The sequence below is a fragment of the Oryx dammah genome, unplaced genomic scaffold (genome assembly GCF_014754425.2).
Source record: "Oryx dammah isolate SB20612 unplaced genomic scaffold, SCBI_Odam_1.1 HiC_scaffold_17, whole genome shotgun sequence".
NCBI classification, from domain to species: Eukaryota; Metazoa; Chordata; class Mammalia; order Artiodactyla; family Bovidae; genus Oryx; species Oryx dammah.
The window spans coordinates 71015908-71037398 of record NW_024070201.1 but is presented as its reverse complement, the minus strand read 5'-3'; the positions used below and the strand labels follow the sequence as shown (position 1 = coordinate 71037398).

The 21491-nt window shown below is 40.1% G+C and overlaps 1 protein-coding gene across 2 annotated transcripts in view; it reads right to left on the bottom strand.

The window, feature by feature from the left end:
- The window catches only part of API5 (apoptosis inhibitor 5), a 28307-nt gene extending 7374 nt beyond the window's left edge, over positions 1-20933 (bottom strand). For both annotated transcript variants that reach the window (XM_040259036.1, XM_040259037.1), the window contains exons 1-11: positions 20697-20933; positions 11676-11837; positions 10491-10584; positions 9893-9958; positions 9216-9367; positions 7129-7335; positions 6333-6437; positions 5144-5233; positions 3810-3991; positions 1859-1952; positions 957-1013 (exon numbers count right to left, since the gene is read on the bottom strand). In XM_040259036.1, coding sequence (XP_040114970.1) covers positions 957-1013; positions 1859-1952; positions 3810-3991; positions 5144-5233; positions 6333-6437; positions 7129-7335; positions 9216-9367; positions 9893-9958; positions 10491-10584; positions 11676-11837; positions 20697-20765 — 1278 coding nt within the window. In that variant the 5' untranslated portion in view covers positions 20766-20933. The remainder of the gene's footprint in view (positions 1-956; positions 1014-1858; positions 1953-3809; positions 3992-5143; positions 5234-6332; positions 6438-7128; positions 7336-9215; positions 9368-9892; positions 9959-10490; positions 10585-11675; positions 11838-20696) is intronic.
- Positions 20934-21491: the final 558 nt, after the last annotated feature.

Here is a 21491-nt window from a genome sequence, read left to right as displayed (position 1 = left end):
AAATAAAGTAAAATCTCACATTTTAATGTATTAATTCACCATTTCAAACTATGATTTATATTTAAGATTTGAAATAAATGGAGCCTATTATAAAAATTTCTTTGAGGTGTCAGTTTTCTTCCCTCTTAATGCCCTTTCCCTTTTCCTCTTGGCACTGATAATTCTTCCCTTAATGTCTCACTGTTTTCTCTGAAAAGTTCCCTTTCTCTTCTGATAAAAAGTAAGTATTCCATGGGATTTTTACCAGACTACTTTTAAGACATACCACTAGCCCTGATTTTGTTACTGTCAGGCTTTGTGCTATAAGTGTGACAAATATTTCTTTCTCCCACCTGGCTACAATACTGTGAACTTGTGACAACACCGTTAACTTATGATATCAAATGATGGGTTCTTTGTTGTGATTCCTCTTTTGTTCTTTCAGGTTATTAGTTTTTGTTTAGGCTAACAGATACTTGAGGGTAAACGGAACTGAACCATATTTATGGTTTAATGGTAAGGTATACCTTAGCCTACAGTATAGAACACCCTCAATTTATTACATAGACAAATTAACAGAAAAGAGCATAGGACATGTCATGCACCACATAAGACTGTCCATTCTTGTATAAGTGAAGCAGGGTATTATTGGTCATTCAAAAGGAACCAATAGCGTTAAAACTACAAGAGCTTAAGTCAGTGAAATTTCTGAGTCTAATGTATCTGCTCCAATGCTGTTTGTCAGAACTGTGCATGCCTCCCTTTGTTTACAGTATCTTCTGCAATAACATTTAAATAAATAAAACAATGAATTATAGCTACAAAAATGTTACTTGGTATTACAAAAAGCATAAAGCTTTAAAAGGCCAAATGTATGCAACGTAATGGCATTTCTCCTTCACTAGACCATTACAGACATATCCTTTGCACTAACTTTCTAGCTAGTTGGGATGGCTGAGTAAGAAAGGAAGACTTACCTTGATTAAAACATTAATATTATTTGTTATTTTCAATGCAACGACTTTAATCTTGTTCTGTAAAAGGAAAACAACATTAAATTAAAATGCCAGTAACTTTTATGATATATTACTTTCCCATATAAAACCTGAATTCCACTTCTTTTTCAGAATCATTTCTACAATTAGGAAATTCATTGGCTTATATCTACAGATAATGCTTATTCCTATTTCTCGACTATTAACAAATGTGGCGATGGCAAAGACAGCAAATAATCTTTATCTTCCCTCAACAGGTTAGAACATTAAACTGTTAACTACAGTTCACTTGAAAACCACGTAAGGGACAGGTCATTGGCATGTATCAGTTGTTCAAAAGAAACTAGTTTATGTTACAGAAAGGCACAAGGAAACTTTAAATATTTCATTAGGACTAGGATGAAGTAGGATGAAGACTGATCAAAACAGATGAGATCAGGGAAAACCAAAGATCCCAACATAAACACAAGATATAGTTTGGTACAGAATTAGTAGTTTAATACTTTTAATTTTAATGTAAACTAATGTTTGGGTTTCAAAAAGGTAAAATTTTAAAATGTCACAATCGCTAGTCAAATATTTAAACAAAATGTGCTGCTAATGAGACCCCAGTGAAAGATCAGTATGTATCAAAGTGTGGTAACAAACACTGTTCACAAACGTTGAAAACATTCAAGACATTTCAACAATGGTAGAAATTTCCTAGATAACAGCATATAGCTAAATATGCAGTCTTCTAACACTTTATCTTCAACTTTTAGACTTAAATCATCAGTTCAAATAAAGTTGAATGGTACACTTCAATATATGAATTCAGTCTGAATTTGTAATGAATGGTGGCTATTCTAAAATTTTCCTAATGAGCTATAACCTAGTATTCTTACCTCATCTGTTTTTAAGGCCTCGCCTGTTTTACCTTGGAGAGCCAAGCGAAGTTGTCTGATATAAACCTGCAGGCCCCGTGCAAAGTACTGCAGCCTAAATGAAGAAGTATTTATTAATTAACAAATCATCACTTCAACTCTGTTTTTCAATTTGAAGAAAACTACAGCCTTTACCAATAAAGAGTAAATTTTGAGGGGGACTTTCTTTTAATTATCAATGTATGATCATAAGAGATACACAAATAAGTCAAATAAAAGTAGTTTTTCTTTGTCAAAAATTGGAAGAGATCCACACTCAACCTGGCAATGGAAACACTTCTAGAACTGGGTTAAGGAAGCTTGTTACATTAACCTGCAAGGTTAACCTAAGTTAGAAACAACCCAGAACCATGGGTTAGAATCAGGTGGCCTGGATTCTTCTCTTCCACTAGTCAAATGAAGCTCAAGTGACAGACATAAGTCACTTAATCTCTCTGTGTTTATCTGCTAACAAGGGCTGGTGTCTGACCCACTTGCACCTTAGGGTCCAGTTTAAAAATAAAACAAAATTGTAAATTTTGCAAAGGATGTTGAGTAATCTTTTTTTTCAAATTTGTTTCCAGGTAGTATGTGTGGAAAAGTGCTACTGTAACTCCAGCCTGCCGCCTTCTAGGAATTCTGCATGTTAACAATGTGGCATCACTGTTTTTTTTTTCACTTTCAGATTAATTTCCTAAGATGTTTCCTTCTGGTCAAATGTTTCAGCAAGTAATAAACCTCTGCCTTACCAAAGCATAGAGGACAACAACAGGTGATACAGTAGCTTAAGAAGAGAATTTGTTAACAATGATTTAATACAAAGTATCTTCCTGAGAAACAACTTAAATTGATTTCTCCAGTGCTGCTCCTCAGCCACATTATAACATAATAAAAACCCTGTAAGATATTAAGAACAGCTTCTGCTGCTAAGTCGCTTCAGTTGTATCTGACTCTGTGCGACCCCATAGATGGCAGCCCACCAGGCTCCCCCGTCCCTGGGATTCTCCAGGCAAGAACACTGGAGTGGGTTGCCATTTCCTTCTCCAATGCATGAAAGTGAAAAGTGAAAGTGACGTCGCTCAGTCGTGTCCAACTCTTAGCAACCCCATGGACTGCAGCCTACCAGGCTCCTCCGCCCATGGGATTTTCCAGGCAAGAGTACTGGAATGGGGTGCCATTGCCTTCTCCGATTAAGAGCAGCTATAGTTTACCAAATACCCAGTATATGCCAGGCACTGAACTTTTCATTACTGTCATTTAATTCTCTATAAGGTAGATGCTGCTGCTAAGCTGCTAAGTCACTTCAGTCGTGTCCGACTCTGTGTGACCCCATAGACAGCAGCCCACCAGGGTCCCCCGTCCCTGGGATTCTCCAGGCAAGAATATTGGAGTGGGTTGCCATTTCCTTCTCCAATGCATGAAAGTGAAAAGTGAAAGTGAAGTCACTCAGTCGTGTCCAACTCTTAGCGACCCCGTGGACTGCAGCCTACCAGGCTCCTCCACCCATGGGATTTTCCAGGCAAGAGTACTGGAGTGGGGTGCCACTGCCTTCTCCAAAGGTAGATGCTAGTATCTATAAATTTAACAGTTCAGGATAATTTGATTCTCACAACTCTATAAGACAGGTGCTGTTACGTATAAATTGAACAGCTAAGGACAATTTAAGGCGTTAGGTCAGAGAACCCGCCCAATATCCTAAAGCAAGTGAGGAGAGCCAGAGTCCATTTCTATAAAAGGCCATCTTCTGCCAAGCATTTGTCATGCCACCACAGCTGTATCTTTGTATACATTCCTGTTTTGTGGATCTTGCATTCTTTTGCATTGTAATAAGAAAGGGTGGGGGAAAAAGCTTGCAAAACGAAAACAAAACCAAGGCAGCTTCAAGATAGCTTTCACCTTTAACAAGGACTGGGGCACTTCAATCATATATCACCTGATTTTGAAATCTTTGAGCTTTTCTGCATTCAGCTTAGCTGTTAAGAAATCTGGAAGTTTTCGGCCCAACTGGTGAAAGCTATACAACAAACATTCCACATAACTGAACTGCAGCTTGGGTTCTTCATTACCGGCGTTCTCCCCATTTTCTGCTTCTTCTGGAGGGAGAGGCATGTACTCCTAAGAAATGAAAATACAAGAGATATATGAGATCTGCTCTAGACACTCTAATTATAAAACATATACTCAAGTAATTATAGGACACACTTTTAAGACATGAAACATTAAAAACTACCAAGATAAGAAATTTACATAAGATATCCCTTTTACATTTTGGATCAATGACCCAACCGGTCAACATTCCATATTAACCTATAGTATAGCTGTTGCTGCTGCTGACAAAAGTAGCCAACCCAGCACTAGGCAGATGAAGGAACTGAAGTTCTGAGAATTTAGGTGAAAAACCAGCTGAATAGTCAGGATTCAATCTAGGTTTGGCAACAAAAGCTGATGCTCCTTAAACAGTATTCTTAAAGACAGTTTCTTAAAAAACTGAAAAGAGAGTTACAGTATGATCCAGCAATTCTACTCCTGGGGAAATATCCAGAGAAAACTAATTCAGAAAGATACATGCATCCCAATGTTCACAGCACTATTTACAATAGCCAAGATATGGAAGCAACCTAATGCCCATCAATAGGCAAGCAGACAGGATGTGGTGCATCTCTGCACACACTGCAGTGCTCCTCAGCCACAAGAAGTGGGGAGACAGCGCCACCTGCAGCCACAGGGACGGACCTAGAGATCATTACTAAGCAAAGCATGTCAGAGGAAAACAGACTGTAAGACGTTTGTCTCTCACGAAATTCCCAGAGGAAAACATAGGAATAAAGCTCCTCGACGTGGGTCATGGTAATAATGATTTTTTTGGATATGACACCTAAATTGTAAGCCACAAAATAAAAAACAATGATGACTTAATGACTTTACTTCTAGGCTGTTAAAGCTATTTGGCCCTGGGCAGTAACCGCGATTGTGCTCTGGAGCAAACATTTACAATATTTTGATCAAGAAATAGCAGAAAAACTTACTATATAAATTCTTATATTATATTTTGTCTAAAGCATCAACAACAGAAGAAATGCAAAAGACGAAAACAGATTTTTTTTAAAAAAAAGTAGACAATTTTGTGGCCTGAGCAGCTAAGAACACTTGTTAGGATTATTACCTAAGTCACTTCAAAATCTGGCTCTGCATAATCTGTAAATACTATACTACTAAGCTTTGGGACACTATACTGACTGTGCCATAAGGAAAGAAAAAAATTCTTACCAATAACTTATCAAATAGTTTCCTTAAATTTGTTTCTAGCTTTTCCATGTCACCACAAAATGAACTCATTTCGGCCAAGAGTTTTAATACCTAAAACACACAATTTACTGTTATTAGCATTCTTTTCTTTGAATGAGCAAGGGTTGTAAGATAGTATTCTAGATAACTATTTAAGATTGCTTATTTTTCAAATAGGCTTTTACAGAATCACAATGTTTGAACTGGAAAAAACAGTTTAGAGATGCAGCTCTATTTTACTTTGAGGAAACTGAAGGTCGTAGAGAGAATATAACTTGGCAAAGTCACGATATATGTGAGTGGCAGGGCAGACCCTGAAACCCTGACCTCATGGCTCTCAATATGCCTGTGGGGATAAGGAAGGAAAGGCACACACACGATGCTCTCTGCTAGAGGACAAGAGTGTACAAGGAAGAGACGACCAGCAGGGGCTCTTCACTGCTAATATTTAGGCTGGGCCGCCTCTGCTATCAAATTCAGTCTCTGGACACTATCAAAGTGTCAGTAACCGCCACTGTTCCTGAGGTTCACCTCTGCTTTACTCAATCCCAGTCTGCTAAGTCACACCCAGGACATGTGGAGCAACCACAAGTGCACCGTGAGCCTCCCCTCCCCTAAAGATCCATGGGGAAATGGCGTATTTCCATATTTCAGTTCAACTAAACAAACATCATCAGGCGCTTTTCAGAATCAGGCTCTACATTAGATTTTGGAGATTCTGAGAGGAATAAGGTTAAATTAGGGAGAAAGAAGTAAGTATTTTTATATGCTCTGAAAAAATGTGTATGTACATTACAGTCGATATAGAAGGGAGAGAGGGTAGTCAATTCTATTGGAGAAGGGATAAACGACATTTTGTGTTAATCTATTTAAACTTGGCTCTATCAGTTATAAAGATAGGAACTGTCAAGACTGAACAATGTATTTAGAAGCATTAAGGCTACAAAAGTAGAGAATGACTATAATGAAAACTATAGGCACTGCTTTCCCACTACAGCAAACTCTCAGTGAATCCATAAACCATTCCCATGTAACTTAATCCTGGGACAGGCTGTTAGCTGGCCACCACCAGACCTTAAATCTCTTAGCAATCAGATCAAGTTAGTGGTTTACATTCAGGTTGAAATATGGCAATGCTTTTTCAGTGCTAAAGCCAGAAATGTTCTCTTACCTCCAACTGTATATCAAGACCTTCCACTGGGGTAGTCAAGGAACTGAGGTTAGGGAGAACTTGCTCACAGAAATAAGTCACAAACCTTGTGGAATGAACATTTTTCTGTAAAAATTCAAAGAATACTGAATTGTCAAAAAAATACATATTTTCTCAAATTTAGTTGAATGTCAATCAATAAATGCTCAGTATCAAAGCATCAAGTACTACAGCTAAAATACAATGGGGGAGCATATCCCAGAGCATCTCGTCAGCAACCTCAACAGACAGCATATACTTAGTTGCAAAGTAATCTGGAGCATGGGACTTTTATACATCTTTGAACTCTTTGATTCTAAGGTCAAACTGTGTGGAAAACTTCATTGTCGAATTTTAGAGTATACATTTCCCCAAAATGATAGCTCCTTTAAACTGTGTTTTTTAAACTTTGCTTCATACATCTCAAAAGATTCAGTGCCTGAGGAGGTCCAAAGCCAGAGAGAAAACAGCAAACTTACCTATAACAACAATCTAGACAATTTAAGAAAAAGAAGTTAGGTTACTAAACTGTTCTAAAAACTCAGTGAACACTACAAAGTAGGACATAAAATTCTCAAGACTTTTCAAAAGTCTCCAGGCAAGACTTTAAAGAAACTCCTTGCTGCTTTGGGCTCTTCGCCTAGGCCTGCATAAAACAAATGACTGCTCCACTGTGTTAATACTTTTAGGCAGAGCTTTGAGGAGAATGGTCAAGTGTATATCTACACAATTACAAGCCAATAATCAAAATACTAGCTATACAGAACAAAGAGCTCACAGAGAAGAGGGGTACCGCCTGCCGAGTGCACTGTAAAAGCCTGTCCACACAGTCAGGGTCCGAGGGGTTGAAGGTTTGCTCCAGGTCAGCCTGCTCAGCCACCAACTCTACCAGTTGCTGCCTTCCACTCACTGTCTGTAAGCTTTTTAACCCAGACAGTATCTTCATGAACAGGACAAATTCTTCACCAGTCACATCTTCTAGCACCTGGAAAGAGACCATTCAGAATAGTTATTAGTATCTTTATCACTTGAATGGAAAGGAAAGGGCAATATTGAAACTGCACAGCAAATTAGTTTTGCAGAAGCCAGTTTGCTGACTTCTGAAACACTGAAGAGAGAACAACTTCAAGCTTCAGTTGACTTAGCTTCAGAACAAGCCATGCACTCTCAGTGGTGCACTATATTGTTTCCAAGGGAACAACACTTAGTTCTTGGGAAATTTTACTCTTTTTTTACGTCTAAAGCACAGATGTACATACAGTACATAAACAGATATACAGTATATCTGCGGTGTTAAAAATTTCAGGGGTGTTCAAAATAGTAAGGATACTATTTAAATCTAAAATATCTAAAAAGGCTCTTCAGGGGCTGATAGCAAAAAAAAAAAAAAATCATGAAAATCTGGCAATAAACTGTTAACTCAGATTCAGTTCCTTATATTTAAAAGCAGCCTCATTCACATAACATGGTAATTACACACAAAACAGGAAAAGTGAAAGTCTCTCAGTTATGTCCGACTCTTTGCCACCCCATGGACTTTACAGTGTGGAATTCTCCAGGCCAGAATACTGGAGTGGGTAGCCTTTCCCTTCTCCAGGGGATCTTCCCAACCCAGGGATCAAACCCGGGTCTCCCGCATTGCAGGTGGATTCTTTACCAGCTGAGCCACAAGGGAACACAAACAAAACAGGAGACCATGCAAATTTTCAGTCCTCTGTATTGGTGGGTCTGAACCTTTCTGTTCACTGACCAAAGGAGCAAGCAAGCAAGACATATCCCACCAGACACAAAAGTGAAATACACAGCTCCTTTCTCTCTCACTGAAGAAACCTTACCAATAAGCAAGTGAGTGGTGCCATTAGAGACAACGCTGACTTTTCCTGAACATATAAAAATAAACTATTCCCAAACTCTGGTGCTGTTTGAACGAAAAGGTAATTGTGGCACACCTTTCAAATCTGAGCAGCCGTAACTCTGCTAGTGCTGGGTGCACAGACAAATAAGCGTGGTCTCCTGAGCTTATAATGTCATGGAACAGTATAAAACCACAGGTCATTTCAAGGTGATTTCATTTCCATTTTGAAATGATTCAGAACCCTATGGCTGAATATCCTAAAATTAGGGAGGTAAGGTAAGGTAAGGTAAGGTGAAGTCGCTCAGTTGTGTCCGACTCTTTGTGACCCCGTGGACTGTAACCTACTAGGCTTCTCCGTCCACAGGATTCTCCAGGCAAGAATACTGGAGTGGATTGCCATTTCCTTCTCCAGGGGATCTTCTCGACCCAGGGATTAAACCCCGGTCTCCCGCATTGGAGGCAGATGCTTTAACCTCTGAGCCGCCAGGGAAGTTAAAATTAGGGAGACAGGTGGGAAATAAGTAAAATTTCCTGAAGGAAATGATTCATTCAGAGACCTGACGAATGCATAGATTTTGAGGATAATACCACAAAGGATTTAGATATGATCAAACCCTTTAAAGTAACACAATAATTCATCACTACAAGTGCTGCTGCTGTTGTTCCGTCACTAAGTCGTGTCTGACTCTGTGCAACCTCATGGACTACAGCATGCCAGGCCTCTGTGTCCCTCACCATCTCCCGGAGTTTGCCCAAGTTCATGTCCGATGATCGGTGATACCATCCAACCACCTCATCCTCTACCGCCCCCTTCTCCTTTTGTCTTTTCCACTCGCCATTAAAGTGACCAAAGTGTAAAATACAACAGAGGACAACCTTGAAGGTCTGCAATGGTTCTTACGGGATATGTGATCTTATAAACAAGCTGCGTGGAGCACTGATGGACAGTGCTAAAATCAACTACGCTCCTGTGCGTTACAGAAGTTCACTAAAAGACAAAGGAAGCTTACCTTTTTGGATTCAGTTAGAATAAGCTCCTCTACCTCCTTTGTTAAGACTTCATCTGGTAAAGTCTTAAGTTTTGTAGAAAGGAATTTAATTGCTCGCTCTCTAACAATGTCCTCTCCTTGAAGTATTTGGCTGAACAAGCCACCTAAAGTCCCTGCAAAACAAAATAGTTGATCTGGGAAGTCGATTCTATACAGGAATGACATCCTTCAGGTTAGCTGAAATTACAGCATCTCTTTTCAAGTGAATTACTATACATCATGAATATCACTGATACTGGTTACACCAGTCTAAAATTTATACAGTCTCAACCATAAGAGTGATCATACACTTTGTTCATGGATTCAGAATCAGCTTGAGCACGACATTCCTTTTCTATGATTATTAATAGTAAATAAGCCCAGGTATTTTTGGATGAATTCTTTCAAGTGGGAAACAGTTTTTCCAACGTATTTCTAAGGGAAAAGTTTGGTCTGTTTTAAAATTTATTTCTGCTGGTTTTTTGAGTCATCTTGACTCAACATCTTGAGTTAAGCTGCTTTTTTTCCCCCTGAGAACACTTAGAATTTTTATGAAACAGATGTCTGGGTAAATCCCAGACTTCACCCTTAATAAGAAATGCCAAACTCCCCAGTTTTTTAGGACATCAAACACAATTCAGAACAAGAAGTGGCCTTACCTTTTGCATCCATCTTAAATATACTTAAGAGGGCATTGTTCACTAAGTTAAACTCTGCAGAGTCATCTGGATAGAGAGAAAGAGGTACAGTGTATTATCTGCTTCATTTTCAAACTTAAGTCTCAACACAGTTTGTCACAGATTACACTGAGAGCAGACAGAAACTAAGCGTTTACCTCAGGTACCAAGAAAATACATCTCTCCTCTAAGGGTAGAGACCCTTGATCTAGTGATCTCTCCTCTAAGGGTAGAGACCCTGATCTAGTGATCTCTCTCTAAGGGTAGAGACCCTGATCTCCTGTGCCTGACCAGCGCTTATGCTAAGATGGTAAGAGGGCACAGTTAAGAAACTACAGGGAACTGGGGGTGAAACCGCGACGCATCACAATGCCCCGGAGAGTCCAGTCATTACACCTTCACAAACAGAATCACAACAGAACTAGAAACCAGACAGCCAGAAGTCATTAAGCTGCAAACTAACTGAATGAAAAAAGAATTTAAATTTCTATCAGAGGCAAATCTTCAGGGGAAAAAAGAAAAGAATCATTATTTCAGAGAAGTTACGTTTAGATAAAAGGGTAATAATAAAATTCCTCACCTGTTTGCAAAAGTTGGGTTAGTATATCTGCCACTCGGGGGAGGTTTTCTCCAGTGGCAAACTGAGGCAGCTCTTTAATTGCTTGCCGTCGAATCTGAACATAATTTCAAATAAAAAATTAACCAAATACTATCATGAATAAAAACAACAACCTCAACCTTTAAAGAGGACAAAAAGCACAGGAGAAACCGTAATTACCGGCATATAAGCCACAACAATATAAAACATGAGATTTTCGGTTTTAGAGATAATTTGCTCCACTTTAATATTCAAGCTTCACAGAATACTAAAACAAAATGTGGTGGAAAGGGACATTAAATACAATTCTCTGACTCGAGTAGACAGACTGGAGATCATAAACAGTCTATATGTTGACTACATACAATTGTTGGGTTTTTACTACTACCTGTGGGCATACCATACAGGATCCCCCAAGAATGGCTGCAGAGGCCAAGGTCATGGCTAGTAACGACTTCCTTTAGGATTTTCAGTATGCAAATTTGTGGATATAATCTGTGTACTTAATTCCAAATACAGGATCTTGGCTTATCTAGTTTAATATAAAAATTCAAATTATGCACGAAATGTTGATGATTTACTAATTTCATTTGAAAAGCCAGGGGCTAATAGTTGAAAATTCTTAGGAACTTGTATCAGCAGCTAGAAATGCTAATGGTTAATTCTGTTCCAAGGAAAAACTACTCCTTTTTATTCCAGAAATGACATATAATTATTATTTCACAGTTCAATTATTTTTCTGATATGAAAAATATTTAGGGGTGTTGAAACTATATTTTATGCTGCAATGCTATTATTATTTTAAATATCCAAGAAAGCATAAATTGACTAGAAGCTAAATCTAGTCTGATTTCATATGCACTTTGCCTAACAATCTACGAAAAAGATGTGAGCCACAACTGTTTTCAACAGTGGATAATAAATAAGCAAAATGAAGTATTTAGTACGCATTTTTCACAACTGAAAGGTGGTGAAAGAGCTGATACATTTTCTCACATGTAGATTGAAGCCTTGGGATGTTGTCCCACCAGACCAAACCCGACGGCAGTATTTTATCGTGCACTAATATGACTGCTATTTCAGTTACATTAGCTACACACAGAAAATGTCTCAAAGTGGCAAAAGCAACATCTGAAAACTTGTTGAAAGTATCAACCATAAACGTACCGATACGTCTTCATCTTCACAGAGGTCTAATTGTGCATTGATAGCAGAATCAGCCAATTCTGGAAAATGCTTAAAGAATTTTGGAATAAACTGAGCTGCTAATCTTTTTTCCTTGGTACCACCTTTGACACCATCCAGTATCACTTGATAAGCATCTTTATGCTGAAACAAAAGAATAAAGCAGAAAAGAAATACAATTTTGAAGAATGGGAAGCTAAACAAACTTCTTTGAGTTTGCTTTAAATTAGTAAAATTTCACACAGGCTAAGAAATAGGGCTTATTTTGGGAGTTTTACTGCTTAAATTTAACACCTACCTTCCTACTATCTGCTCCCTGCCCTTCACATTTTCTTTGTGATTTGGAAAAGAGAGAAGAATGATTCTAATTTTATGTGGAAAAAACAGGTTTGTTATGTACTAACACTTCTTCATTTAGTGATTAACTGTTCTTAAGTCTTGTGACTGTTATCATGCTTTAAAATTTTGTAATAAACAGATTAAACACAGCTGTACTCATCTCACATGCTAGCAAAGTAATGCTCAAAATTCTCCAAGCTAGGCTTCAACAGTATGTGAACCGAGAAAATTCCACATGTTCAAGCTGGATTTAGAAAAGGCAGAAGAACCAGAGATCAAATTGCCGACATCTGTTGGATCATAGAAAATGCAAGAGAAATCCAGAAAAACATCTACCTCTGCTTCACTGACTACACTAAAGCCTCTGACTGTGTGGATTGTAACAAACTGTGGAAAATTCTTTAAGAGATGGGAATACCAGACCACCTGACCTGTCTGAGAAACCTGGATGCAGGTCAGGAAGCAACAGTTAGAACTGGACATGGAACAACAGACTGGCTCCAAATAGGAAAAGGAGTACGTCAATGCTGTATACTGTAACCCTGTTTAACTTATGCAGAGTACATTATGTGAAATCCTGGGCTGGATGAAGCACAAGCTGGAATAAAGATTGCCAGGAGAAATATCAATAACCTCAGATAGGGAGATGACACCACCCTTATGGCAGAAAGTGAAGAGGAACTAAAGAGCCTCCTGATGAAAGTGAAAGAGGAGAGCGAAAAAGCTGGCTTAGCACTCAACATTCAAAAAACTAAGATCATGGCATTTGGTCCCATCACTTCATGGCAAATAGATGGGGAAACAATGGAAACAGTGATAGACTTTATATTTTTTTGGGCTCCCAAATCACTGCAGATGGTGACTGCAGCCATGAAATTAAAAGACACTTACTCCTTGGTAGAAAAGCTATGACCAACCTAGATGGCATATTTAAAAAACAGAGACATTTACTTTGCCGACAAAGGTCTGCCTAGTCAAAGCTATGGTTTTCCCAGTAGTCACGTATGGATGTGAGAGTTGGACCATAAAGAAAGCTAAGTGCAGCAGAACTGATGCTTTTGAACTGTGGTGTTGGAGAAGACCCTTGAGAGTCTCTTGGCCTGCAAGGCGATCTAACCAGTCCAGCCTAAAGGAAATCAGTCCTGAATATTCACTGGGAGCTGAAGCTGAAGCTCCAATACTTTGGCCGCCTGATGTGAAGAACTGACTCACCGGAAAAGACCCTGATGTTGGGAAAGACTGAAGGCAGGAAGAGAAGGGGATGACAGAGGATGAGACAGTTGGATGGCATCATCGACTGGATGGACATGAGTTTGAGTAATCTCTGGGAGTTCATGATGGACAGGGAAAGCATGGAGTGCTGCAGTCCATGGGTTGCAAAGAGTCTGACATGATTGAGCAAGTGAACAGACTGAAGAAACACAGTTCTCAAATAATTGTGTTACATTTAGATATACCGATCTATTTTCAATGGGCACACTGCACAAGGTAGAATATATTCCTGAAATTAAGCAATAAGAGGAAAGTTAGGAAGCTTTATTTTGCCTGTTTTAGAATATAAAAATGGTATTTTTTTCTGCATGCCCAATGTCACATACTTAATTTTTCATTAAAATAATACATTCAAAGTTCATTTGTTTCCTTTAAAAAGAAATTTTCAGAAGTGCTTGTCCTCAGATACTCCTAATATGAAGAGTCAACAAATTCCCAGTCCCCACTCCACACCTGCCTCCAAACTAGCCCTTTTATTAATGGACCAAGTTGGGAAACAAAGCAATACACATCGTGACTACAGAAAACTTTTAATTACTGGAAAACCTTAAACATACCACTAAACCAAATTTGTACACAGCATCGGATTTACTCTGTAAAAGGCAATCCTCTAAATGCTTTAGATAAGTAAGTGGATGGCTAAAGAACATCCAGTACATTGCAGACTCAAGGAAAAAAAAAGGCAGGGTGCAAAGTTATTTAGGTTCATTGGAATCTCAACAAAGGACACTATTTTTTAAAAAAATAATCAAAAATAAAGTGTTTTATGTATCAAAAGGCTACAGTCACAATTAGATCTTTGAACGGTACAGATTTTAATATATACGTATTTACTAAATTAATGACAACTCCTCCTATCTTAAACATTAATACCAACCCCTAAATAACAGAAATTTCTGTGAAAAAGGATAGCTTCCTCATGAAATGCAGACACAAAATCAGTCTTCAGGAATTACTACTTCAAAAGTATATTACCCACTTTTTCGTGCAAAGGTTCAAAAAAAATCATGGCTGACTTCTCTGCCACATTACACTCCTGTAGCTTGCTCCATAGCTTCTGAAAAGTGAAAATGTTAGTCGCTCAGTGTTAAAGTGAAAGTGTTAGGTGCTCAGTCATGTCCAACTCTTTGACACTGCGTGGACTGCCAGGCTCCTCTGTGTATGGGGTTTCCCAGGCAAGAATACTGGAGTGGGTTGTTATTCCCTTCTCCAGGGGATCTTCCTGACCCAGGGATCCATCCAGGTCTCCTGCACTGCAGTCGGATTCTTTACTGTTTGAAAGTAAAGGCTTCCCACTAGGGAAGCCCTCAGTAGATGTCATAAAATCAAAGTCTGGAGCCATCTGACATCCTTATTTTTTGCAGAGTTATCAATCCAATTTCCTTTATCTTGAATTTCAAGCTTTACTTAGAAAGACCTTTGAATTGTCTAAAATTCACTGTCTAAAAGTAGATGAAGAATTCCTGCTTGAAACAACCCATCCCTCTACCAAGGAAAAAAAATCTGGAATAGAACTGAAAGGGATCACCAGCAACATTTGCTGAAGGCCTACAAGGGGCTGTGGGATGCCTCACAGTAATCCTGAGTTAGGTGTTACTACTATCCCTAGTTTTCAGATGAGAAAACCACCAAGGCTCAGAAAAGTGAAATAATTTGTCCAGAACCACACAGTTAGTTAAGTAGCAGATCCAGGACCCAAACATAGTTCTGATGGGTTTTTAAGTCATGATCTGTGTCTAATACCAAGTTTCTTTAATTGGAATCTTTCAAATTAGTATCCTGAGATCTTAATTAACAAGAGGAGAGAAAGAAAAGCTTGCCAGATCCAGGGTTGTCACAGGTAATTTGAGTCCTAAATACAGGCTTCACACAAGCATGTAAATTGGAATGTATTATCCTAAACAGCAAGACCTTTGGAAAGTTAAGACATTTTAACATCATTAAACTACCATTAATAGTCATCAGTTTTATCAAATAATTTCACAGACATTATTAACAGACTTTAATTATCCTTTATGAAATGCAAAATAAAATTATATTCTTCTTTGCCAGCTTTTTAAATTATCTGTTTTTCAACTGAAGTATACGGACAAGACTTTTGAACAGAAATCTCCCTCAAGTAGTTACTACTTCTGGTTTTCAAAGAAGAAACAAGATATAAGTGATATTTTCAGTGACCACAGTGATTCGGTAACAGGTAGGTGTGTAAACACAATAAAATGTTTCACATCCTACACAGCACTGTGCATTTTCCTTTTCCAACAGTTGCATATTTTAGCTAGATAGATGATTTATGATCCTAATAAGAGGCTTTAACTGTAAACATTTTTAATACATTTCTAAAACTATATTTATCTGTGATTTTAGTATCTAATAAAAAGAGCAAATGCAAAAGAAATCACTAAGATATATTCAAATAAAAAAGTTACAATTTGACTCACATTCCGTAGACATATTCTAAAAGAAAAACCTTCTAATTATGACTGTGAAATCACAACTAATAATTAGCAGTGATGTGCAAAGTAAAGCCATTACTTTACAGAAAAAAGGATGCAGTTTCAGCAAATTTCTCAAGAATGACATATAAAGAAGATGGATAAACTAAGCTATATTACTTCCTTCCTTAGACTCAATTAAACTTAGATTGTATGTTAAACTGTTAACACTTCTACATATTTTTGAGGGATTATGAACTTGGTTGGTCTCTGATTTTAGCTTAAGCATGCCAGAAAAAAGTACCGAAAGAATGCTATTTCATGAAACATAAATCAGTAAAGTTTATACTCGCCTACCTTTAGAGCCAATACACTCCTCGTAAGAGAACACAAGAGAATTCAGAGTTTAGGTATTATATTGGTCAGGTCTTACCTCTGTCTAACTGCCAAAATCCCTTAATAGTTGTTTGGTTTTTCTTTTAAGTTTTCTCAACTACATAACATAAAATTAAATATTTACATCTTAAAATTAAGTACATTCATAAAAAGCTGAGACAAAATTTAACGATGGGCCACAGCATGTTCTTTATGGCCTGTTGGGGACCAGGAAAAGGGCTTAGAGAGGAATAAGAAACACAGCAGAGGAAGGAGACCTGCCTAAGGAGTGGCAGAGGCAGAGCGGGAGAAAGGGGGCTGGATAAGGAGGCGGACAACACGAGTCACGAAAGGAGAGATGACAGGAGGACTGAAGTTCTGAGGTATTAAATAATGCTTCACTGAGAATTTATGACCTGCAGTTTGCTCCTTAGAACATACATGGTCATGGTTTAAATATGTCTGAGTATGTGTGTTTAAAGTTCCCTTCTGCATTAAGACAGACTCCTTGGAAACAAGGGTTATGTGGTAAATATGCACCTGTTCCTTCCTTGACTGTTTTTCGTCAAATGTTCTACTGAAGGGCATGGGACAAGGCAAGGAGAGAAACAAAAAAATAAAAGAATTTAACCCTGGGTAGTCCCCTCAGTGGCAGCTCCCTGAGCAACTGTGGAACTCACCTCTTTAAAAAAGGGTGAAAATAAAAATAAAGTTAGAAGGAAGTTCTAGACTAAGAAACTCAAACATGGTTTCAAAAGTGTCCAGAGAAGTGTGTGTTAGATGCTCAGTCGTGTCAGACTTTTTGTGACCACATAATCTGTCCATGGAGTTTTCCAGGCAGGAACACTGGAGTGGGTTGCCATTCCCTTCTCCAGAGAATCTTCCAGACCCAAGGACTGAACCCAGGTCTCCTGCATTGCAGACGGATTCTCTACCGTCTGAGCCACCAGGAAGTCCAGAGAGGTGCCTGCCAGGAAATTCAAAATCTCTACTGTAAATCTTCTAAGGTAACATGAAATATCTGGCTTAGGTACATTAAGAATGTTCCTATTTTTTCCTCTTCTTAAAAAAACATGAATGGTGTCCCTTCTGTTAAGTTGGCTGCTGCTTTCAATTAAAATTTATAAGCAGTATCTTGAAGCCCAAACCACTTTTCTTTAGTGAGCAGTTTTAGGAATTTTCTCTAAAAGGGAAGCATTATTACACAATAGAGCAGAATTAAGTTGGCATTACGGTTTAGGCCAGCTTCAGTTCTACCAGAATTTACTGTCTGAGGCTCAGCAAATCATGACACTTTATTACACAGAGGTCTTTTTATCTTATTTAGTTGTTTGACACTTGACATTACAGTGTCATGAAGGTACTGATGTCCCATCACTTAAAAGAACTATGCTAAAACTTTACTGTCCAGCAGAGTGTCTGGTGGGCTCTCCAGGTGGCTCAGCAGTAAAGAATCACCTGCCAAGCAGGAGGTGTGGGTTCCATTCATGGGTCAGGAAGCACCTCTGGAGAAGGAAATGGCAACCGACTCCAGTGTTCTTCCCTGAGAAATCCTTCGGACAGAGGAGCCTGGGGGGGGCTACAGTCCACAGGGTCACAAAGAGTTGGCGGTGACTTAGCGACTAAATCAACAACCGTGTCTGCTACATGATAGGCACTCAAAAAAGATACTAAATAAATGAAATCGCAGGTCCTCATTCAAATCTGCGTGAAAGGCGGCCCTCTTGTTTTTCACAAACTTCTGTCTCCTAAGCACTCTTCCTAAATTAAAAGCAGATTTCTTCTGAGAAACATTACTGACCTCTTGAGGAAGAACTCTCAACCTAAGCTGGTAGATTTATAACTAAAGATGACATAAGAGGAAAATCTGAACAACTCTCAAATTCATAGAATAGGAAAACTCCAGTTTGGCTTCTGTTTTCTCTAACATACTCTAAGTAGGTGACTGTCGAGCAAAAAATGAGGGTTGGGGTACGGGACAGCACTAGGTTCTCGGGAAGAGTCGTGAATCACTTCTTTGGGAGAGCAACGTATACAACTGACTTGAGAATCACTGTTCTATCTTTTGTCCCCCATCCTCTCTGCAATGAAGTCAATTTTAGGCAGAACAATTTGCTACACTCTTCCCTAACTCAGTCATAATGAACAAGAACATCTTCACTTACTGGTTCTCTTAAGGAACAAGGACGACAGAAGCTCAAACTAAGAGACCATGTAAAGTTCTTCCCACCCTGCCTCAATGGGCAGAAAATGTTTCCTTCACAGCTGACTTACACACACCCCCTATAAACATCCACAACAGACTATCAGTAAATATTTATCATCGATGACATCAAAATTCTCTACTGAAGTGGAAATGTGTAGGAAAGAAAAATCATGTGATACTTGAAACCGCTACATTCACAATTCTAGATTAAGCTAAATATGGTCCCAAAATAAGTTTTTTGTTCAGCTCGTAACGATTCAACCTGAATTATACATCTCTTTACTCTTTCTCTTAAAGAGACAGGAATACCAGACCACCTTACCTGCCTTCTGGTCAGGAAGCAACAGTCAGAACCGCACATGGAACAATGGACTGGTTCTAAATTGGGAAAGGAGTATGTCAAGGCTGTGTATTGTCACCCTGATGATTTAACCTATATGCAGAGTATATCATGTGAAATGCTGGGCTGGATGAAGCACAAGCTGAAATCAAGATTGCCAGGAGAAATATCAGAAACCTCAGATATGCAGAGGACATCACCCTTATGGCGGAAAGTGAAGAGGAACTAAAGAGCCCCTTGATGAAAGTGAAAGAGAAGAGTGAAAAAGCTGGCTTAATACTCAACATTCAAAAAACTAAGATAATGGCATCTGTTCCCATCACTTCATGGCAAGTAGATGGGGAAACAGTGACAGACTTTATTTTCTTGGGCTCCAAAATCCCTGCAGATGGTGACTGCAGCCATGAAATTAAGACGCTTGCTCCTTGGAAGGAAAGCTATGACCAACCTACACAGCATATTAAAAAGCAGAGACCTTACTTAGCCAACAAAGGTCCATCTAGTCAAAGCTATGGTTTTTCCAGTAGTCACGTATGGATGTGAGAGTTGGACCATAAAGAAAGCTAAGCGCAGAAGAACTGATGCTTTTGAACTGTGGTGTTGGAGAAGACCCTTGAGAGTCTCTTGGACTGCAAGGCGATCTAACCAGTCCAGCCTAAAGGAAATCAGTCTTGAATATTCATTGGAAGGACTGATGCTGAAGTTGAAGCTCCAATACTTTGGCCACCTGATGTGAAGAACTGACTCACTGGAAAAGCCCCTGATGCTGGGAAAGACTGAAGGCGGGAGGAGAAAGGGATGACAGAGGATGAGATGGCATCATCGACTGGATGGACATGAGTTTGAGTAAGCTCTGAGAGTTGGTGACGACAGGGAAGCATGGAGTGCTGCAGTCCATGGGTTGCAAAGAGTCAGACACGACTGAGCATCTGAACTGAACTGAATTACACATGTTCGGAAAAAAAGGATGGGAGATGCATAGCCATAGCTTTGCTAATGTTATCAGTCTCTAGGATTTCCCACTTCCTACTCCTTTGGTATGGGTAAGCAGGAGAATCAAATGACGTTTTAAGCACTGAAAAGATACAGCATGGGATTTCTAACAATGATGGAGATTATGTCGGGGAGAGGCTGGTTCTTTTACCAAGAAAACACACCACCACTTTATCAACTCCTCAAGTTCAATGGACTCTGCACTCGAAGCCTCACAAAGCAGCAGCGGCTCGGAGGGCCGATTCAGCACTGCTGAAGTTGTGTCTGGGCAAACACTTTAGGAAACTCTTGCCAGACAACTCTATTTAAAGCTGCACACCACCCCCCCTTTCCCCCCGTGCATGGCCCTGTTATATTTTCTTCACACTTTCCACGGGGTGTGTGAGTGTGTGTGTGTGTGTGGTGGGTGGGGCGGGAGGGAAGCATCTAACTTTCTTATTTATCACTGCTCTTCCTCACTAAAGATGCGTCCTGGGAGAGCACGGGTCTGTCTTTCTCGTACTTGCAGGGCCCGGCGGCAGAACCTGGTTCCTGGCAGGCGCTCATCTAATGGGCTAAATAACGAAATCATAAGCTCTCATTAAAGTCTAGACGTAACGGCCCCTTCGGTATTTCACAAACTTCTGTCTCCCAAGCGCTCTTCCTAAATTAACTACAGATTTTTGCCTCGAGAAAGGCGTTTCTGAACTCTCAATTTAATCTTCCAAGGGATTGAGAGCCAACGAAAAGGAGGACTTCAAAGGAACCCTGGAGGACAAGGATCAGGGAAGAGACTCAATTGGGGGTGGGGGGGTGGTGCTGAAAAAGCTGAATTAGGAAACGGTGAGAAAAGGCCGACCACGGGAGGCAGAGGAGCCTGGGACGCGGGCACCGCACTCTGGCTGGTGAAGCCCGGATCTGCACTCCCGGGAGGGGCCCACCCCGACGAAAAGAGCCCGGGCGGCCAGGAGCTCGCGGGCGGGCGAAGCGGCAGCCCCTGCCGGGCCCGGGGAGCGCTTTCGAGGCCGCGGAACGCCGGGCCCGCAGGCCGCTGGGTTACTCACTTGGCCCACTTGCTCCGTGGCATCGGCTAATATGCCGTAGTTGCGGTAAAGCTCCTCCACGGTCGGCATGGTGAACGACAAGCCCGGGGCCCGCTCCTGCTGTCCTCGTCGTCGTCGTCGTCAACGGCGCCCCCGCCGCCTCCGAAGTTCTCCAAGCCTGCGACCCGCACTACTCCGCCTCCAGCTGCCGCCAGTGCCGCCGCCAGTCACCGCGCACAGGGCGGCTCCTCCCCCAACGTTACGTAAGGACGTGCGCGTCGGGAGCGGCCTTAGTTACCGGCCAACGCGCCGTATGGGCTTTGATCGCCCTCTAGCGCAGGGAGGTGCAAAAAGCCGCAAGGACGATTAAAGAAGCTCGTCCTTTTTTTTTTTTTTTGGAAGGCTTGTGCCTGGAACAAGACCCTGATGCTGGCAAAGGCGGGAGGAGAAGGGGACAATAGAGGATGAGATGGTTGGATGGCATCACTGACTCGATGGACATGAGTTTGAGTCAGCTCCGGGAATTGGTGATGGACAGGGAAGCCTGGCGTGCTGAATGAAGTCCATGGGGTCGCAAAGACTGAGCGACTGAACTGAAGTGTGCCTGGCTAGGAGCTCTTGGTTGCGGTTTGGAGGGAAATACAAAGATGACTGAGTTTCTGCCCTTAAAGGATCTCAAGTTGGCCAGAAAAGTGATTTTACAGGGAGAAAAATAGAATGGTGAATGAGAGTGCAAGCTCTTCTATGGGAAGTCATAAACTATTTACAACGGATTCAAGGAAGATAACACAAATCTGTGGCAGGGGATTCAGTTTT